The sequence below is a fragment of the Euprymna scolopes genome, chromosome 15, assembly GCF_053919585.1.
Source record: "Euprymna scolopes isolate OS-2025 chromosome 15, ASM5391958v1, whole genome shotgun sequence".
NCBI lineage: Eukaryota > Metazoa > Mollusca > Cephalopoda > Sepiida > Sepiolidae > Euprymna > Euprymna scolopes.
The window spans coordinates 80,395,782-80,417,851 of NC_136496.1; the positions used below are offsets into that span (position 1 = coordinate 80,395,782).

Consider the following 22,070-nt stretch of genomic DNA (forward strand, 5'->3'; position numbering starts at 1 on the left):
CACCACCTCGATACGGGTTCGGAACTGAGAGCATGCTTTTTCCACAAGCGCCGACAGGAGCAAGGTGAATGCTTGGCGAATGGCGGTGATCAGGCTGGCTTTGGTATTGTGGGAGGTCATGTAGGTGATGTTCTTGACATATGACTAAATGAAGAAGTCCAACAGGTTCCAGCCAGTGAGAGAAGACTACAAAGCCGTAGAACTCCTTCTGAAGCAAAACCTGAGTCTCTTTGGACTTGTGGGCCGGTGCTGAGTTCCGCTGCCACACTCAGGGTCTGCCAGTGGCTATCTGATAGCACCAGGGGATCACCACACTCTTCAGCACACCCAAGTACACTTTGGTTTTACTTTCAAGCCGACTTCAAAGATGTGAGGTGACATGATATGACCCTCACTTGAAATCACACCAAAGACCATAACTCTGGGTCGTCTGATGCATTGGCCGGAAACTTTGTTAAGCTGTGCCCTCAAGCGTTGAACCGTCTGGATTTGCATTTTGAGGGTGCTGGCAATGCTTCTTTGTCATAACTTGGATTGGTAGAGAAAAAATGAGTTGTACAGTGGCGCATCTTCGATCTCACTCATTGAACATTGTGTCACTTTCAGATATAATAGAAGGCTCCTATTGCTCTTGGGATTCATCCACAACTGGCAAACTAGTAGATGGTCTGCAACTAAAATACAAACCGGTTTTCATCAAACAGAAATGGAATCATATCGTCTTTTCTAGGGCAACAATTTTATTGTTTCACCCTGTAAATGTCATTTTTCCTAGTTAGCAAAAACTATTACTGCTAATTTTTTTTATTATCATTATCAGTAGTAGTATTAGTATTATTATTATTATTAGTAGTAGTAGTAATAATTTTCCTCTCCAAATTCTGTCTCATCATCACAATGTTTTACAAGTACTTTAATGGAATATGCTTTGAACTTGTAGCACTTGTGACCCCTGAATGTACATACGCCCAACTAACCTGACAAGCAGCAAAATCACACCCCTTCACTGTTGAAGCCTCTAGATATCATAAAGCTTTCCACTCTAATAATTTCTTCCTCCGGACTGCTAGACTTTATAATTCCCTCCCTGCTGCCTGTTTCCCTGATTATACTAACCTGCAGAAATTTAAATGTACTGTGAATCTACTCGCTGCTCAACTCTCCGCAGTCTCCTGTTAGACATAATCCCAAATATGCAAATATATACATAAAATATATTATCATTATTTTATGTATCTATTTTTAATGTTTATTTCAACAGCGCTTGAGAAGTAAGTAGAACTAGGTAGAAAGTTTTGAAAATATATATGGCAATTTTTCAGCATTATATAAGTGAAATTGTCTGTGTGTGTGTCTGTCTGTGTGTACATTTCTCTACCAAATTACTCCGTCAATTTTCAGTCTACAGACTCGAGATTTGACATAAGAGGTATTGAGATTTGGGAAAATCTTTTTAATCAGTTTTCGGCCAGAAATTTGGTTGTCAAGGGGTCAAGGTTCGATTTGACCTTTGAAAGCTCTATGAAGCTCCCGCCAATTTTGGGTCTAAACACTTGAAATTTTAGATGTAGGTTCCTTGGACATGGATCAAACTTTTAAACTTGATTTGAGTCCAAAACAATAAATGTTAAGAGGGTCAAAATTGGGGTTAAAGTTAAAAAAAATTGGACCTCCCAGTCTAAACATTTGAAATTTTACATAAAGTGTATTCAGACATAGAGCAAGCTTTTTAATCGGATTTTGGCCCAAAATTTGCCTACCAAGGGGTCAAAATTCAAAAGATTTGACCTTTGCAGTCTCTAGCAAACTGTTCAGCCAGTTTTGGGTCTAAACATTTGAAATTTTACATAAAGAGTATTCAGACATGCAGCAAGCTTTTTAATCAGTTTTAGGGCGAAAACATGGCTGCCAAAAAGTCAAAGTTTACAGAGTTGATCTTTGCAGACTCTACCAAACTCCTCTGCCAATTTTGGGTCTAAACACTTAAAATTTTAGATGTAGGTTACCTGGACATAAGTCAAACTTTTTAATATATATATATATATATATATATATATATATATATATATAATATATGCACATAAAGTTATGAACAGTACATAGGGCCTGAGCAAAGCTGGGTTGTACTGCTAGTGGTAAATATAATATATTCTTAAGGCTCCTAAAATTTGTACTAGAATTGTCCGCAAGGACCCATGCTTTAATGAATAAATTACTTGGTAAAATTCAGTTATAATTTTCACTCTTCTGGGGGTTAAATGTTATATCAACAGCACTGGTGACATTCAAAATATAATTACAAGTTACTTGAGACTTTTACTCCGTCATGGCTGACAGAATGAGAGCATGCTACCCCTGTAAATTAAACAAAGTGTTACATTTGAAATTCTGTGCAAATTTCCGGATTTGACAGAAAGATTTCAGAGTTTGACAAGATGCACCTGAAGAAGGTCGGAGGTTACATCGACCGAAACGTTGTTAAAAAAAAAAAAAAAAACACTTCAGATAAAAATAGTGATCTGAATAATCCAAATAACATGAATTAAAAATCCTCATCTCAAAAATTCAGAAACACAATTCGGGACCAATGGAGAAAGTGAGTGATGAAGCGGTATTATTATTATTATTATTATTATTATTATTATTATTATTATTATTATTATTATTATTATTATTATTATTATTATTATTATTATTATTATTATTATTATTATTATTATTATTATTATTATTGTTGTTGTTGTTGTTGTTGTTGTTGTTGTTGTTGTTGTTGTTGTTGTTGTTGTTGTTGTTGTTGTTGTTGTTGTTGTTGTTGTTGTTGTTGTTGTTGTTGTTGTTGTTGTTGTTGTTGTTGTTGTTGTTGTTGTTGTTGTTGTTGTTGTTGTTGTTGTTGTTGTTGTTGTTGTTGTTGTTGTTGTTGTTGTTGTTGTTGTTGTTGTTGTTGTTGTTGTTGTTGTTGTTGTTGTTGTTGTTGTTGTTGTTGTTGTTGTTGTTGTTGTTGTTGTTGTTGTTGTTGTTGTTGTTGTTGTAGTAGTAGTAGTAGTAGTAGTACGAGGAGGAGGAGGAGATTCTTAACCTTGATTCGACACACTTGTTGACCGATGCACACTTACCCTAACCCTAACCCTGACCGATGCACACTTACAGTATCATTTAGAATAATAATACCATATTTGCTCTCTGGGTAACGACTTGCTATTGACAATGGTGAAACACTATTAATAAACTTGGCATTCGTATATCTATTGTTCTATAATTAGACTAATGTATAGTATTGAGGCGTATTATATATACCTTTTTTTTTTATATATTTATAAACAAATGAATCCCAAATTTGTTTGTTAGGGTTTAATCCAAAATGGTTACCTAACTATGGCCCACAGACTGAATGAGGCCAGAAACTCAGGTCATCAGGCTCGCCAATGGCATTTGCATTTATACAAGTGGACATCAACATTTTTATTACCAGTTTGCTTGACGTATGGATGAGCCTAAATAATGTATATGTACTAGTGATGAGGCGATTCTAATATTTTTTCTTGATTCTGGTATAATTACCGATTCTATTTTAAATTTCCGATTCCAATACTATTACCGATTCCGATTCTTTTAAATCATTACATTTTTGTTGTAGTTTTTGTTTTTGTTTTTTTGTTTTTCTTAGGGGAAGATGGATTATCTTAAATACCTGTGTAATATGCATTGTCTTTAAAAAACAACAACGTACATATGCCGCTCCCCATTTGAGGGTACCAAATTGGTAAAAGGGAAAATTATTCCCAACTCGCATTTAAGGTCAAGTTTTTAGTCTTGAAAAGCAAGTGTACTAGGATTAGCATGCTCTGACTTATAAAAATACCTGAGCAGAAGCCCCATCTGCATTTTCCAGTAGCGGTGCCTCAGGCAATTAGCAATAAACTAACCTCCTTCTCAAAGAGAAGATAAAGCCTGGTAGGATGGACCTTCAGTGTAGCTTATGAGATTGAATTGGACCATACCTCCGCCTGAGAGCAGCAAAGTTGTCATCAGGATGACTGTCGAGATGGCCTTCTTTAATATTTTAGTAAATAAAGACTTTTGTTTTTGTGGGCATTGCATTGATCCATAACTAATATGGAATGCTAAACAGTGTTTCGTTTTCCCCCGACCTCCTCACATAGTTTTCGTTCTGGCTTATAACTATTGGATAAAATGATTACATGCAGCCAACGTTCACCATTCTTTCAGTTATCTGGTCCACTGTGGAAAAAATTTGGTGACCTCTGGTTTAGTCCCAAAGAAACGAATCTGGGATAGGAGTGTCCTAAAACAACTAACATTGAGAAAACTGATATGATCATATGAAACGTTTATTTTTTTGTGTAAATCGTTTCAGAAGCATTAATGTCCTAAATCGCAGGGAGGTTGACTAGCCAAGGAAAACTTGGAAGTAAATGATTGGACCGAATTTGGAGATTGCTGAGCACCTGAACTATATAGAAGTAGAGAGTGTGTTTGCATAATATCCGAAAACGTCTGACCCCTGAACAAGAGAAAAGGAGAAGCGTTAAATGAATAAAAGAGGAAGAAGAAGCCATTTTAATACGCGAAAATAAATATAGTGAAATTCCCATTTTGGAGGTTATTTTAATTAAATTTGGAGAGAAACAAATATGTGTTATTAATTTTTTTTTTTTTTTTTTTTTTTTACAAAGGAATCGCCACTTATCAAGGCTCAGAAGCCACTCGAGGATAAGGGTTAAAGAGTGTACAGTAGTCAAAGGGATAATATCGTAGTAATCGTTATAAGTGTAAATTTGGTAAATTGGATTACTTAAGGGGAACGGCTCATCAAGAACTTGTTTACGTTGGACTTGAAGATGACCATATTTGGAAGCAAGTGATTAAAGTGAAATTTGGAGACAACTGAACCATGAGAATCGGAGAGTAGGCTTGCATAAAATCTGAAAATGCCTGACCCCTGAACAAGGGAAAAGTAATGTTAAATGAATGAAAGAGAAAGAAGAAGCCATTTTAGTGTGCAAAAATAAATATAGTAAATTGGGGGGGGGTATTTTGATTAAATTTGGAAAGAAACAAATATGTGTTAATTTTTTTTTTTTTTTAGGTTACTTCGAGCTAGGTTACTATTTTTAGTAACAAGCGATTTATTCTTTAATGTTGGTGCTTTAAAATTAATGCACAAAATATCGTTTATGCGTATAAAAGAAATCCCATCCAAAAGAAAATGGTGGACTTAATATAGGATTTTGAGTTTTGTCTTTCAACAATCTTTGAAAATTCATTGGCTAATTGAGCTACGAAAATAAAGACAACTAACCTTGAGAAAATTGCTATGTTCGTATGCAACGTTTATCCTTTTGGATAAACTTTTACGGAAGCATGAAAGTCCTACATCGCAGGAAGGTTGGCTTGCATAATATCATGTTTGTCTTTGATTTTTGTGGGCATTGCACTTGCTATTTTCAGTAACAGGTGATTGATTTGTTTAATGTTGGTGTTTTGAAATTTATGCACAAAATATTTTCTATGCATATAAAAGCAATCCCATCTAAAAGAAAAAGGGTTATTCGTCAATATGGTGGTCATAGGATTTTGAGTTTATCTTTCAACAATCTTTGAAAATTCAGTGGTGAATTAGGCTACAAAAATAAATAAGACAACTAACATTGAGAAAACTGGTATGGTCATGTGAAATGTTCATTATTGCAGAAGTCGTTGGAAGGTTGGTTTGTGCATCGGAAAATATCTAACCCCTAAACAAGGGAAAAGTGACGTTAAATGAATCAAAGAAGAAAAAACGTTTTTTAATTGTTATTCCAGTTAGATTTTGCAAGTGATCCTAGGTATTATTAATTACATGTTTTATAGCTTCTGGGACTTGAGGAGTTAGGGTTAGGTTGGCGATTCTTGGTATAAATCTTAAAGTATATCCAGTGATGTGGCCCAAACTTTGGAGCTTTCAGGAGTCTTAAGTCATCCTTTAGTTACGAGTACACCTAAGTGCACTCTTCTGCAGAGTGTTAGTACCTATCAGGATCTCACCTATGGATTTAATGGAATTTGTCTCAAGCACAGCATGTTCGCCCCTGAACCCACCCCAACAATCAAAAATCCGTCATTGCCAGCCTTTTCTACCTTTTTATTTCTGCTTACTGCATTTCCCAACCAACTACTCTGTCTCTACCCTAATCCAGTCCTTGGTATGACCTTAAACTATATCTGATGGTGAAACCTCAACTTGTTAATATCGTTGATTGTAAAATCACTCTTCAGTTACCATTACTTATATAGCATTGTCAAGTTGATACACTGGTTCTCATTATATTACCAAAGTTAAGCAACGTTGAGCCTGGTCAGTACCAGATGAGTGGCTATTTGGGAATACCATGCACTCTTTATAAAAACTGCAAAAACTTCATGCTTTTATCTCGCCTGACCAAGATATACATGTGACTGGGAGGTGCTTGTGAATTTAATATTTCCTTGATACTTCCTCCTTCGGAGGAAGCCAATTCAAATCCACTTTAAGTGAATGCCACTAGCATGGCCTTATTTCAAGCACTCTGGCCCGGAGTCATCATACCTGCCAGTATCCCATTTATAGGTTAATTAGCTCTCCAGATGCGTTCCCTACCATTTGAGCTTTGACAAATAAATAAGAAAGATTTAAAATCAAATCACTTCAAGCTATGAATGAATTTGCACATGTGCAAAAGTTCATTCATTTTTTCATTTCAACTTGCCGACATGTTTAAAATTAAATTTCATTTCAACTTGCCGGCATTAAATCACTTCAAGCTATGAATGAATTTGCGCATGTGCAAAAGTAATACAAATATGTCAGCAAGTTGAAATGAACATTTTTTCATTTCAACTTGCCGACATGTTTCTCTACGCATTATCCATCCATCCATCCATCCAAACAAAGATTTTACTCATTATAAACCATCCTTGGTGTATGACTACAATTTCCTGTTAATTTCAGTGTTATGTGACCAGTAGTTTAAGAGTTTATTGATTAAATATTTTCACACAGACACATATGCATAGTCTACTGTTTTATTTATATAGATTATATAACAATCCTCCATTAAATATCTCATGTAATATTTGCTGCCCATGAAGAAACAAATAATGCTGTAATTCATAAGACAAGATATTCACATACAAAAATCCATATTTCCATTTTGTTCCTTTTCCTATCAATAGATTTCATAAATAATTGATTGTTACAGTCCACTGCCTTCCATAATGGCTAAGCAGGGAGCCATGTTTTCCGGTTAGGTGTATTGACCAGTAGTTGATAGATTTTCTGCGTTTTTTCTTTCTTTCTTTCTTTCTTTCTTTGTACTTGTCTATGATACTAGTAGGGAGTGTTGCTAAGACCTGTGGCAAGCCAAGTATTGTGTTCCCTGGACGGTTAACATCCTCTTCATTGTCTGCTTTTTTTCTTTTTTTTTTTTTTTACACAGTGATCACCACTTATCAAGGTCCGGAAGCCACTCAGGGATAAGGGTTATTGCAAGTACATTATGTTAGTGTGGAGATTTGATGAAGTGTTTACTTAAGGGGGCGGTTCATTAGGAATTTTTTAACATTGGACTTGAAGACATCCAAGTTGTAGTCGGGTGGGAAGCAGGCAGATGGAACAGAATTCCACAGGCGTGCAGTTCTAAGAAAGAAGCTCTGTTCATGGAATCCGCGTTTCGATCTAGGCACATGCTCAATAATGTGCCGGTTTTTTAATTCCTACAAACGTTTACAATGAATTAAATATATTGGTTTATACATAACATTATATGGTTGACACACCAGTTCCCATTGTATCGCCAAAGTTAAGTGATCTTGAGCTTGGTCACTACTAAAATGGGTGACCGAGACAATTTGGTAATACCAGACACTGTATATGCTTTGAAGAGAGGCATGAGCGCCGCTAGGATTTTCTTGCTAAAGGCATGCATGAAATAATGCAATGCTCTATGACACTGGAGGGTTAAGGGGCTCATCCATCATCATCCAACTATATTAGTTTATTAATTAAAATGGGCAGAAACAATTGTATAAGTTAAAATTGTTTTTTGAAACATGAGTTAAAGTCAATGTGATACACTTTCCTAAGTGCGTAAGAGAGTCACCTCCTTTACATACACTATGTCACCCCCTATTTTAAGGGACATTATATATATAGTTATTCATGGGAAAGTATTTATGCATAAAAGACCAACAATTTATTTATTTATTTATTAGTTACCGAAGGCCTTATAATAATAGTATATATTTCTTCAGTTCCCCTGAACATTAACTAATCTAATAATATGAAACTATCAGAGTATAAGTATCTAAAGTGTACACTTATAATCGCAATGTCCCAGTTTAGTTTTTTTTATTTGTTTCTTTTTTTGCATTATTTATTTATTTATTTATTTATTTATTTTTTCTTATGCCTTCTTCTGCTGGTTTCTTTCTTTTCAAAATTCAATTTTCCTTTTCTTTTTTTATATCTAACAACTTTACAGGCGTCTGTTTTACCATCACATGTAAATCTGTTTTTATAATCTATGTCTATACCAGTATTTCCCAACTTTTGATGACCCATGGCTCCCCTATCGAGTATCTCAGCACTCATGACCCCCTGCATTTTAACAAAAAAGAAAAATGCAGGCTTTGTTTTGTTATTTATTTAGTTACTCTTAAAATTTTAAACTAAAGTGAAAATTTTCCTGAATATTAAACCTACAACTTCCAAAAGACTATAGTTTTTATTACTGAATTTTACAAAGTACTTTATTCACTGCACAGTGAATAGAGTACTTGGTAAAATAACTATTGATGGTTCAAATAACCTATAACTGTTTTCTATCTCTCCTAAATGTTAGCACAGTTTAATTAAATGCTGAGCTGATGTGATCAGGCCTCTTCTATCAGACTGTTTTGGACACAACAAGACGAATATCATTTCTAACATCAAGACAGTTTCTGAACTTTGTTTTAATCGTCGCCAGGTCAGAAAATCCTCATTCACAAATGTTGTAGCGAATTGTATGAGCATTCCGGATGCCTTCTTGCTGAGTAGAAGATATGCATCCTGAACAGACAATCAGAAGCTGGACAAGTCCTCTTTGTTATTGAAGGCCAGCTTCATTGCTTTTGAAATATTGAACTCTTCCTGCTTCATCTTCAGTATCTTCAAATTTCAGTGTTGAAAGGGTCTCTGTGCCATGGAGCATTCAACGGTGTTTCGTCGAAATAAGGTTTGAACTCGGTGGAGAGAATTTTGAGATGTCCAATGATGCATCTTTTGATGCCGATAGAAATTTCAATCCTCTATCTGCATTTGCATATGCTCAGGAAACGAGACTGTGGGCCTGGCCTTGATTTACGCCTTTCAGACTTCAATTTGAGCAGATAGTTCATCAAGTTTGTCTTGAATATCACTGATTGTCACATCACGACCTTGCGAGAATTATTTCATTTTGTTTTCATGGCTGGAATTTTGTCACCTTATTTATGCATTGCAAGTTTTTGCATTTTGAATTACATTTTTCCAGCATCCTCCTATGGCTTCCTGATTGAAAGTGCATGGGTCCCCTTAGAGGGTCATGAGCCCCTGGTTGAGAAATGCCGGTCGGTACTCACATTGTTATTGCAGGTTCAGTATAATTAAACTAGCGTTTAGGAGCGATAGAAAACAATTATAGGTTATTTTACCAAGTATTCAGTTCATTGCACAGTGGATAAAGTACTTTGTAAAATTCAGTAATAAAAGTTATAGTCTTTAGTCTATAGTGGTGTGATGGGTTGGCCTGAGTTTGTGGAGCATATTGTAAATTTGATGTATTTCGGCTTTGTGCCACTGAGTGCAAACTCTCATATCAAATGAAAATATTGCCTTTATTTTTATTTTTTATTTTTATTTTTTATGTTTGTTGGGTTAAATTATTGAAAAGAGATTCCTATTCTCCCCGCCAAAAAAAAACAAAAAACAAAAGAAAACAATTGTACCAAGAACAAGTTAACCATCTGGAATTTGGTTTAGACAATTTATAAAAAAAATACAATTGAAAAACATAATTTATGGCATTCAGGATGTTTTTCTAAATGTTACTTAGGTTCTTAAAAAAAAAATATTTTTGAAAAGGAGGAGGGTCAAATGACAGTTATTTTGTTTCTGAATTCTTTAGCTGAGGGATGGTGATTCATATTATTTGGGGTATTCAGATTACTGTTCTCATCTTGAGTGTTATTTCTACAGGGTTTCTGCTCAGGTAACCCCTAAACTTCTCCAGGTGTATCTTGTTGACTTCAGGAATCTTTTTGTTAAAATTGGGAATCTGCACAGAATTTTGAACGAAACCTTTATTTAAATCATGGGGATAGCATTCTCCCATTCCATCAATTGTGACAAAGTAGAAGTCCTGAGTAATTTGCAGTTTTTTTTTGTTTTGTTTTTTCTGAGTATTACCTCGCACTATAAATTGAACCTTCAACCTTCGGAAGAATGTCACTTAAAACTGAATTAAGTACTTTATCTATTACTCTATGGATTCTTTTGAAGGTCGGGGGTTCCATTGTGAAAGTCGGAGGTTACATTTTTTTTTTTTTTTTTACACAGTGATCACCACTTATCAAGGCCCGGAAGCCACTCAGGGATAAGGGTTATTGCAAGTACATTACGTTAGTGAGGAGATTTGCTGATATGTTTACTTAAGGGGGCGGTTCATTAGAAATTTGTTAACATTGGACTTGAAGACAACCAAGTTGTAGTCCGGAGGGACAAAATATTGTGAAAATAACGTTGAAGACGTGAACAGTAGTCCAAATAATTCAAATGATACAGTTATCTTGTTCTTTTTAAAATATTATGTGTTTAGCAAAAACTCTGTTTTACAAAACTAACTCTATCCTATATTATGCAACCCATTGTGGAAGGCCTCCATTTTTCATGCCTTTTTTTGAAAAGACAATGTTTTATATGATTTAATGTGAAATAACCTGTATCGTGCAACCTGTTGCGAAATAGCCTTTATTATGCAACATATTTCATGCAAACCCATTGCAAAATAAGTTTTATGCAAACGCTGTCAAGTAATAGGTTTTATGCAAGTTGCAACAAAATAGTCCATGTTATGCAGCACATTTCTGAAATGAACTATATCAATGACACAGACTTATCTTTGGTTGCACTGAGCAAGCTATGAATGACCATTTAATGAATAATAATATATTTAAAAAGCAAGATCGTATGAGATGGCTAACCAAACATGATTCCACTGTCAAAAGTTGGCCACAACAGTTGTTGTCCAGGTTCCTAGTTGTCCACTAGTATGCCTGTGGCACCCAGGCAGAGAGGTAGGGAAGATTATGTGAGAAATTAATTCTTCATCTGGGCAGCAAGTTGCATGTTCATGAGAAGAGTAGAAAAGTGGACTTTGGTTTCATTTTTTTTTGCAACTTTGTAACTCTCGTTTCTCTTATTTCGTCTTTTAGTCCTCACATGCAGAAGTTCAAATGTAATGTGAACAAACATCTTACTACTCATCTCCCTTCACAATATCCATGCAACTTATGTCCCCAATAGTAGCCCCCTACTTCAAAGTTGCACAGTGCCTTGTTTGGGGTGAAAATTGAATAAAAAAATAAAATAAACTTTCTATGAGTGACGTTTCTGATAAAGGGGGAATAATCGTTGTTTTCTGGATTTAAATTAATCCATCTAACACTTATTGTTGGCTAGTTTGTTTTGTTTTGTTTTTTTTTTACTTGTGGAATTTCACCAAGTGGCTTCATGCTTTGTCTGGATCAATTTCCATTAAAAAAAAAAAGAAAGAAAGAAGAAAAGAGTATCAAAGAACAGGACGGATGCACTGTGTATAGGCTGTCATGCTTTTAAATGTAGTGCAGGCCAGAGAAGAAGCTGGTTCAGGGTGAATGCAATTACAACAACAATATATTTAGAAAATGAGTTTTGTGCACTGGCTACAATCCAACCATTTATTCATGAACACCTCATGTTTTGAATTGCCACAAATATCCTTATGTAAGATTGCCCTTCTACCCACCACCCCATAACACCAGAATCGATCTTTCCCAGCCTTTTCTACCTTTTCTTTCTGTTATCTACTTCATGTCCCTATTAACTACTCAAATTGCTCTTATTTGTCCCCAACTATGACCATAAGTTACATCCGGTGGTGAGGCCATAATTTGGGAGGGGAATCAGGTTCTAGTTTAAGACTTCCAGGTTCACTCTGACTTAGAGTGGGTCATATCTGTTAGAGTTTCATCTCTTGCTAAAATATTGCTCATTTACAAAATGGACGCATTACATTACAAAATAAACTAATATGTAAATACTAGCATTTCAGCCCGGCGTTGCCCGGGTGTTTGGAGGTGTATGTTGAGCAAAAAAAAAAAAAAAAAAGGCGGTCAATTTTTTTAAATTTGAGCCCAATTATGACCCCTTAACATTTATTGTTTTGGGCTGAAATCAAGTTATTAAGTTAGATTCATGTCCAAGGAACCTATATCTAAAATTTCAAGTGTTTAGACCCAAAATTGTCGGAGGAGTTTGGTAGAGTTCTCAAAGGTCAAATTGTTGAACTTTGACCCTTAACAGCCAAATTTCTGTCCGAAAACCGATCACAAAGATTTTCCCAAATCTCAGTACCCTATATATCAAATTTCAAGTCTGTAGACTTAAAATTGACAGAGTTATTGCGTAGGGAAATGTACACACACAGACACACACACAGACACGTTCACTTTTATAGATATATATAGATAGATTTTCAAGATATTAACAATTAGAAGCGTGAAACTTTTATCAAAATGGTGGAATTTGGTATTAACTCTAACCCCTAAAAATAGCTGACGTGCTGAAGACAAAACAACCAAAACAAATATCATTTTCTGTTGATGAAAAATTAATTCTATGTCATCATTCTCTATGTTACTAGCAAGCCCTGTGTTCCAGTGTTGCCTAGAATGATTGTTATTCTCTGCACAAAAAATTAAAGATTAAAGTAAAGAAAATAATGTGTGTATATATATATATATATATATATATATATATATATACTAGCGGGGGTACCCGAGTTGCCCGGATGTTTGGAGGTGTGTATGTAGGAGGCGAGGGGGCTGTTTTAATATTATAAAAAAACACGATGTTAAAAAATATTGGAAAAACCAAAACAAAGCACAACCAGGGACAAACATAAAAAAAAAAGAAAGGAAAACCAGGTGTAAAAAAAAGGAAAAAAAGTTTAGGTAAGAAGACAGGCTTGAACCCGAAGCATCGAGGCTAAGGCGGAAAAAAAAAATGCCTGACATGTTACCTCTACGCCAAAGAGACACACAATTGAAAACGGATAAAATTAACCCTTTAAAAATACTTGCAGGTGGTTTAAACTAATGTCAACGTTTTCTAGGTCAAACATGACGTCATTGTCGTAGTAGTAGGAGGAGAGAAAATGAAGGAATGATTTTTTCGGCACCCTCCTTGTAGAAAAGGGCCCAGTTTAGGGTGATGGAATTAATGTTTTTTGGTCAATTTTTTTATATTTTTCGTCCAAGATGTCGGGCTTCAAAATGATACCAATCTCATGAAAATCCGTCGCCTCTGTCGAAAGTTTTTGCAAGACACACACACACACAGACACACACACACACACACACACACACACACACACACAAACATTTTCGCTTTTATATATATACTAGCGGGAGGTAGGGGGAAAACCACTCCCAATTGTCCAGATTGAATAGCAACGCAACTGATCAAAGCTGATTGCTTCTGGATGTTTTTCCCGGCGCAATGCCGAAGACGTCGTTTGAGTTTAGTTTCACTTTATTTATACTAAAAAGCCCAATCAACATGCGAGAAGCCAAAATAGCATCTATATAAAAGTCGACGTAAATAAATCTATAAGCTACATGCGTTCCCAAATCCTACATATTATTATCTAGGACCGATATACACAGTTTTAAGCGATAGTAACGAACCCGGGAACGTGTGCGAGAAAAGCCTTTTGGAGACATACACGAAATGGTCACACACATTTTGCCTTTTATATATATAGATAGATATATTATCTATAATATAAATCTCACCTGTCTATTTAAATGTATGTATGTATGTTTGTATGTCTACCTAAAACTTTCGACAGATGGGACGGATTTTCACGAGATTGGGTATAATTTTGAAGCCGATGTTTCGGATGACAAATATTGAAAAATTGTCCCAAAACATTAATTACTTCACCCTCAACTGGGCAGTTTTCTACAAGGAAGGGTTGATTTTTTTTGTGAGCCATTTTTGCAAGTTATCGAATCATTTAGATTGACTTTGCCTAATTTTAACGTTCCAAACTTCTGGTCATGTCATGGAGTAGCGGTAAGATGTCAGATTTTCTTTCACTTTCTTTTCCACCTTCGTGTCATGAGTTCAAGCCTGCCTGCCTACTACCACTTTTTACTTTTTTTTTTTTGCTCGACACACCCAGGCAACGCCTGATACTCAGGCTAGTCTTAAATAAATCTTTATCTTGAGATCCAACTGAGATCCTTCCTTTGAGAAATTATGATTTAGGCAATTGCCGGTTCTCTTCTAGTTAGATATAAAACTATAGAGATAGAGCTCTTTGTATAAAGCAGTATATATAGAGAAAAAAATTAATCCTTATTTTGTGCTGAAGTTTGTATGAAAATCAGGAACTTTCGCTATATTTGTATACTAGTAAAATCTCTGAATCTTGTTTGCTATCTTGTTTGTCACCATGATGATGTCACAAACCGTTAATAACATAAAAAAGGGTGAATGAGGGGTAGTAGGGAAAGGAGGCGAATGAGGGGGACAGTGCAGACAAAAGAAGAAATTTATTTATTTATAGATAAAACCGGTATCCAAGGACACGTCTTTCACTGTCACTACGGCTCATCAGTGTGGTTATGACAGGATTTGAATCCACAATCACCGAGTCAGTAATTGAGTCAGTTGACTATGAAGAGCCTACTTGAAATTATGTATTATTTTATTACTTATCAATTTTTATATTGTAATGTTTTTGTTGTTATTTTTCATACCGGTAGTATAGAAACAACAAAAAGATTACTATATATATATATATATATATATATATATATATATATATATATATGCAGGAGGCTCAGGTTTCGAATCCTGAGTTCGGATGTGGCTAACTGATGAGCCTAAATGAGAGCGAAACTCAAGTTTTGGACTTCCGGTTCGTTGACTGTCATGGCTCTTGTGGGCTGCGATGTTGTTTGGCTGTGGAATTATATATATATATTGCAACCTTGTAACTCTCGTTTCTCTTATTTTTTCCTTTAGTCCTCACATTCCAGGAGTGACGTTTCTGATAAAGGAGGAATAATTGCTGTTTTCTGGATTGAAATTAATCCAGCACTCGTTGGCTAGTTTTTTTCGTTTTTTTTTTTTGTTTTTTAATTAATCCTTATTTTGTGGTAAAGTTTGTCTGAAAATTAGGCATTATCTCTATACTATAGAGTATACTATATATATATATATATATATATATATATATATTGTGTTAGAGAAAAATCAGAAAAACATCAGTACTATCAGTTTCAAATCCAAATAAAAGTTACCAATTTCCGGTCTCCTGTATCAGACTCTCTTCAGTCTCTGTTTATATCTTGTCTTCTCGTAAATGGTCTTGTCCAGGGAGACATATAAACAGAGGCTGAAGAGAATCCAACATAGGCGACCAGAGATTGGTCCTCTTTATTCGGATTTGAAACCGATGGTACTAATGTGTTTCTGATCTTCTAGAACACAAATATAAAATACTAGGCGCTTATCTTGATATTTTCTTTATAAGCAAGCACTTTGCTGGGGTCCTCTCCCATGAATCTTATGTATCTGGCGTTGCTTGGTGTTAAACATGATGTTAACATCCTTTAAAAAAACATGAAGTAAAAAAAAAAAAAAAAAACGGAATGAAACTGAGACGTGCATGTGACTATTATTTTTTTTTCTAAAAAGTTCATTTCTTGTAAGTAAAAAAAAAAAATACTCGAGCTGCGATTGAAACCAAAACCTAAAGACAGCAAGTCATATACAATAACCATTAGACTAGCTTTCCACGTTCTTTAAAAAGTATTGACAAACAGATAAAATCTGATCACCCACAGCAATTTTTCAATTTTGACCCCTCAGCACCACTTTTTTCCAGATGAAAACAGATTAAAATGTTTTCCACATGTCTGAATACCCTATATATCAAATTTCAAGTCTATAAATCAATAATTCGTAGAGTATATAGGTTGAGATGTCACCTCACACATTCTCACTTATATATATATATATATATATATATATATATACATACTTGAATATATATATATACTTGAATATATATATATACTTGAATATATATATATACTTGAAAATAAATGACATCACAAAATAAGCTTCATTTTTTTATTCAAACAAATGTCAAAACTAAGTGATTATATATTTAATATTTACAACAAATACTAACTGAATGGCTCACATGTTATCTAATCTATAAATATAAAAGCGAAAACGTATGTATGTATGTTCGCTTTTCCTCAATGTCCACGAAAGGCTTCTTTCAAACAAGCGCTTGCTCGCTTCACAACTTTTTAAAACTTTTTATATCATCTATAAATTGTTATATCTACGAATTATCCACGGAGCTCGCCTCTCTATTTAATTTTATTGACTTTCAAACCTTAATTATTCCACATTTCCCGCATCGGCACGCGTTACATTCGGTTTTCGGTATAAAAAAAGCGAACCTCGACTCTAATCACAGGCCCAGAGCCAGTTTGGTCAATGTCGACTTCGTCATATCAGACTGTAGCTTTCATTTTAAGACGAGGGGGCGGGTTTTTAAAAACAAACAAACCCATTTATTCAAAACTGTCCCGCACAAAATAACTGCTGAATATCTATCTCCATCACGTCAATCAAAAACGTGCACCTGTTTTTTTAAAACACTTTACTATTTTCCAACTGCGCGTCGTCAACGCTTCGGGTTTTTTTCACATACCCCGAAAAACACCCGGGCAACGCCAGATACCCCTCACTAGTTATATAATAAAAGAAAGTATTAATCACACCAAAAAGGATGAGAAACAGATTGAATTGAAAGCCATGTTTAATTTTAGAATAGTTTTCGGTGGGTAGCTAAGTCATGAATTGTAAAGGTTTACAGACAAAGAGCAAGATTCTTTCTTGTGTGGACATGAAAAAATTATGTGTGGTAACTCTAAAATATCTAGTATATTTTATTGAATGATTCCGGTTTCATAGTTTCTAGTAGAGTGTTGCTCCATTTGATTGGTCAATTCTTATCGTCAGTGTCTATAAATAAAACCTTCCAATTTTCTTTAATCAAATCCTCTAATTACATAGAAAAAATATTGCAACAGACTGGCTCTATATTATTTAGTTGGAATTCATTATTGTGATGCCCGTGGCGCAGTGGATAGAGACGTTGAATCTCTACCGTTCCAGGTGAGAATTGTCTGAAGATAGCGGTTCCAATCCTACCCAAAGCCGGCCAGAAGCTTACTTGGCCAAAACGTGGTGAAACAACAACAACTATGGATGGCAGTAATTGCTTTGCTGAGAATGCAGTTAGGAGATTCGGAGTTCCTATCCCGTCGCGGTTACCATCTGACAGAGGCCAGAGGAATAGTTGGCCGAAACGTCATGAAACATCTAAGAAAGATGAGGAGAATAGTTCGTAATAAATAAATTAATAGACTGGCTCTATTTTATATATAAGATAATTAATTACTTTTTTTCTTTTCTTTTTCAGATCAAATACAATTTTATGCACGAAAATTGGAGTACCTCATCTAAAATGGATTAAAGAAATTGTTTAAACTGCAAATTCAAATATTTGCAGTTCAGCAAAACAGATTTTAAAAAATCTTAATTGGCTTCCCATCAAAATTTCGGAGTAAAAAAAAAAAAAAAAAATGGAAAGAATAAACAAACAGATACAACCACACTTTGATGAATAGAAGAGAAAAAAAAAAACGATTTTTTTCAGACCAAATCAACATCCACCTCCCCACTGGATCATTTATATAAATTTTTCCCCCCCACCAAATATTGAATGAGTAAACAACAATCACCCTGCCCGACGCCGACGACAACAACGCTGCCTTGTTTCAGTACGTCAGTCGGTGCTGAAAGCTGGTACCCGTTTAATTTCTTCACCAGTATTACTGCTCTGCAGAACACTGGTGAATCTCAGGGTCCGCAACAGCCTCCGGCACCAGCACCGCCACCAACACCATCCAACCTGGCGACTGCTGCAGCAGCACCTCCACCGCCGCCGCCGCCGGCAGCACCTCCTCCACCAGGTTTCCGCTATCCAACTGTGAACCCGGTCACGAAGGACTCTTCAAACCTGAAGATGCCTTTCGACTGTGAGATATGCGGTCGGATATTGTCTGGCTCTGGACATCTGAAGACTCATCTACGGACTCATACTGGAGAGAAACCTTTTAAATGTGAGGTCTGCAGCAAATGCTTCGCAAACTCTGGTGCCTGGAAGACACATGCTAAAACTCACACAGGAGAAAAACCATTTAAATGTGACACGTGTGGGCGAATGTTCGCGAACTCTGGCGCCCAGAAGACGCACTCTCGGACTCACACTGGCGAAAAGCCATATTCTTGCGAGGTCTGCGATAAGCGTTTTGCAAACTCTGGCGCCTGGAAGACGCACTTAAAGATCCACATCGGCGACCGGCCATACAAATGCGAAACCTGTGGAAAGGACTTTTCAAATCCAGGCGCCAGGCGGATCCACATTAAATCGCACAACGGAGCCAAACCTTTCAAATGTCTCACCTGTGGAAACAACTTTGCCAACACTGCTGCCCTCAAGGTGCATATGTTAAGCCATGTCAAAACCGACCAAAGCATTCTGGGGCCTGGCCTTAACTCAGCCCCCAACTGCAACAGCTGTGACAAGAACTTTTCACCCACATCATCACAGATACCATCCCCTCACAAAACCTCACAGAATCCGATCCAGCAACACCCTGTGGACATTATCGAGCACTCGTTTAACTCACCATCACCCACGTCATTACCAAATCTCACGAAAAACCCGCTCGGTTTCGCTGGCTCTGAGAAGAGCTTCAGCATGTACCCTTCACCGATTAATCATTTGAAACCGGCTGTTTTACCTCAGCATCATTCGGTGCAGCATCGAGACGCCTGCGATAAAGCTATCGCTGCCGCCGCAGCTGCTAATTCCCTTGCACCTCCACCTCAAAGTCATCAACCTGCACAGATTCCGCCATACGGGTTTGAGTGTCATAATAAGAGCATTCCGCCCCTTCGACCTTTCGCCGTTCCAAAACTGAACATCATGGACCGACCTTTGGGGTTAGGTTTTGTTTAATGACTAAATCAAGGGTAAATATCCACATGCTTTTTTTCTCTTTCTTGTTTTTAATATTCTCATCTCAAATTTTCACTACCGTACCCCCTCCTCCTCGTCCTATCAGTGGAAATACCTGACATAGTCTGGGTTGAAAAGTCCTGTATTCCTTATGTTTTTTTTTCTTTATTCTTTTTTTTTTCCGACATAAATATGTTTTATGTAAAAAGAAATTGGTGCTATTGTACGATAGGGATCCTAAATTTCTGGCCTTGGAAAATTTAAGTCATGTGGTATTAGCTGACCAATGTTGCATAAAATGACACAGCCTCCTCTTTTTTTTTTTTTTTTTTTTGTTCTATGCATTTTTTTTTTTAATCTGATCCGAATTTTTTTTTAATTTTAGAAACAAAACAATAATTTTTTTGTTTTTTAATTTTAGAAACAAAAAATACTTTCTTTTTTTTTGGTTGTGTTTTTGAATTGGTTGCTTTTATCTTTTATAACTTTTTGATTTTATTGACATTAAAAGTCAAAGAGAAATAAACTAAAGAAAGGTTAAAAAAGAAAAAAGAATTTTCGAGCATTTATTACTATAGGCTTCCTTCAGTCTTGACAGACTATGGTAAAGATGCCTGTGTGTGGAATTTTTGTGGCAAGAGTTGTGCAATTCCCAACCACACCTCTCCTGAGTCGACATTGTTGAATACCAGTAGCAAGTGAAGGTTCAGAATGACTGGAAACAATGCTGAGATAAGCAGAGAGCACATACAATTCCCAAGTGGTCACCCATCTGGTACTAGCCAGGCTCAACATTGCTTAACTTTGGTGATCTGATGGGAACTGGTATGTCAACATGATTGTGCCATATATTACTGTAGACAACAAACTGAAAAAGTGGTAAAGAAACAAATATATAACAAATAAATGTTACCAAAATACAACAATTGAATGAAAGTTTGTTGTGGCAACTCTACTCCTCCCAAAAAACTTCCATGTTTTATGGAAATGTGCCTTCCTTTATATGAAGAGCGTCTTCAACAATGTGTACTGGACCCTATCACCGATGTTATTTTTCTTTGACAAATAGAACACAGGAATTTTGGTTCTAAATATTTTTTCCCCAGTAAAAAGACTTTTGCATCGTTATGCATTCTCCAAATCTAACTCGTGCTGGTTATATCCACATTAATTTAAGCTGTCGTTTGATGTGAGACTGGTCAGCTAATCCCACATGACCTAAATTTTCCAAGAACAAAAAAGAGGTCAGAAATTTGGGATCCCTTTCGTCTACTAGCACAAAGAAATCATTTTGAATCGATTAAGAGGGGGAGGATGTTAAGTTACGCTTGACGTGATTAAAATAACTTTGGTTATATGAATGGATAGAAAAATCAATCGCTTATAATAAAAAAAAAAAAAGGGACATTTTCAGTCCTCATTTTTTGCAGATGAGTCTAATATTAAGAGGAAAAAAAATGGATATTTATTCTTGTGTTTTTGTTTTATTTTTATTTGTTTTTTATTCCTGTTGCATTTTTAAAAAAAAAAAACAATGTTTGTTGGTATTTATGCGATTTTGAATCTTTCTTCCATTTTTTTTATTTTTTATTTTTGTTCCTTTTGGTGGGAAATACGTTTTTTATGATGCTTTAATTTTATATTTATTTCATTTTGTAAAGAGGTCCATAGTAGTGTTGGGACAATTAATTGGAATTGGAAAACTCAGAATTTGGGGGATTATTAGAATCAGGGAAAACTTTAGCCTAATTTCCGATTCAAAACAATTTCCTTAATAATTTTTTTTTTTTTTTTTTTTTTTCTTGATTTTATTTTCTATTTCTGGCAAGAATAAAAAAAAAATTAGAAATATTTGATAACATGTCAATCTAGTTTTCATGAAACACTGTTTAATGTGTATATAAAAGAAATCTAAGTTTATAGAAGACAGACCAATGCAAAGACATAGCAGATAGACTCAAACTGGTGCAACTTAAGACATGTTCTTGCATCAGGCGATCAGGTGGTGTGTCCTTGATATATTTCGAGATGTCTTTCCTTCATCAGGCATGTGTTCAACTTTCAAACGTTTATGGCAGGTTTTATTGTAGATAGAGCAGGTTCGAAGAAATTGGAAATTAATTTATCTGTTTCAGATGTATGATTTATTAATATTGGACATGTGTTAATTTATAGATTATAATAATGAATTTAGGTAAAAGTGACATGAAATATCATGAGTGGATTAATAGGAAAAAATGGCACAGATAAAAATGGCACAAAAATAAGATAAAATAAAAAAAAATAAACATTAGCTAAATAAGGGGGAAAAAATGGCCCAAGTTAAAAATATAGATGAATATCTCACAATCTATAAATATAAAAGCGAAAATGTATGTGTGTATGTATGTGTGTTCGCTTTTCTATATGTCTACAAAAGGCTTTTTTCAGACTTTTTAAAACTTTTTATATTACATATAAATCGTAATATCTCAGAGTTAACAACGAAGATTGCCTATCTATTTAATTTGCTCGATTTTGGGAAGATAAATATTCAACATTTGTCGCTCGCCGCATGTGGGTTAGTCTTTTTCCTATAACATCTTGGGAAGCGTTCCCACAGTCAATGAAATACTATCCCGCAGTCAAACT

At 35.3% G+C, this 22,070-nt stretch overlaps 1 protein-coding gene across 8 annotated transcripts in view; it reads left to right on the forward strand.

Annotated features, from left to right (window-relative positions):
- Positions 1–22,070, forward strand: part of LOC145293937 (uncharacterized) — a 182,177-nt gene that overhangs the window by 121,296 nt on the left and 38,811 nt on the right. For 5 of the 8 annotated variants that reach the window (XM_080140788.1, XM_080140787.1, XM_080140791.1 and 2 more), the window contains exon 2: positions 17,835–19,423. In XM_080140788.1, the coding sequence (XP_079996914.1) occupies positions 18,138–19,423 (1,286 nt within the window). In that variant the 5' untranslated portion in view covers positions 17,835–18,137. Of the gene's footprint in view, positions 1–17,834; positions 19,454–22,070 lie in introns of all 8 variants that reach the window. The other 3 variants (XR_013869796.1, XR_013869794.1, XR_013869795.1) reach the window with 1 other exon arrangement.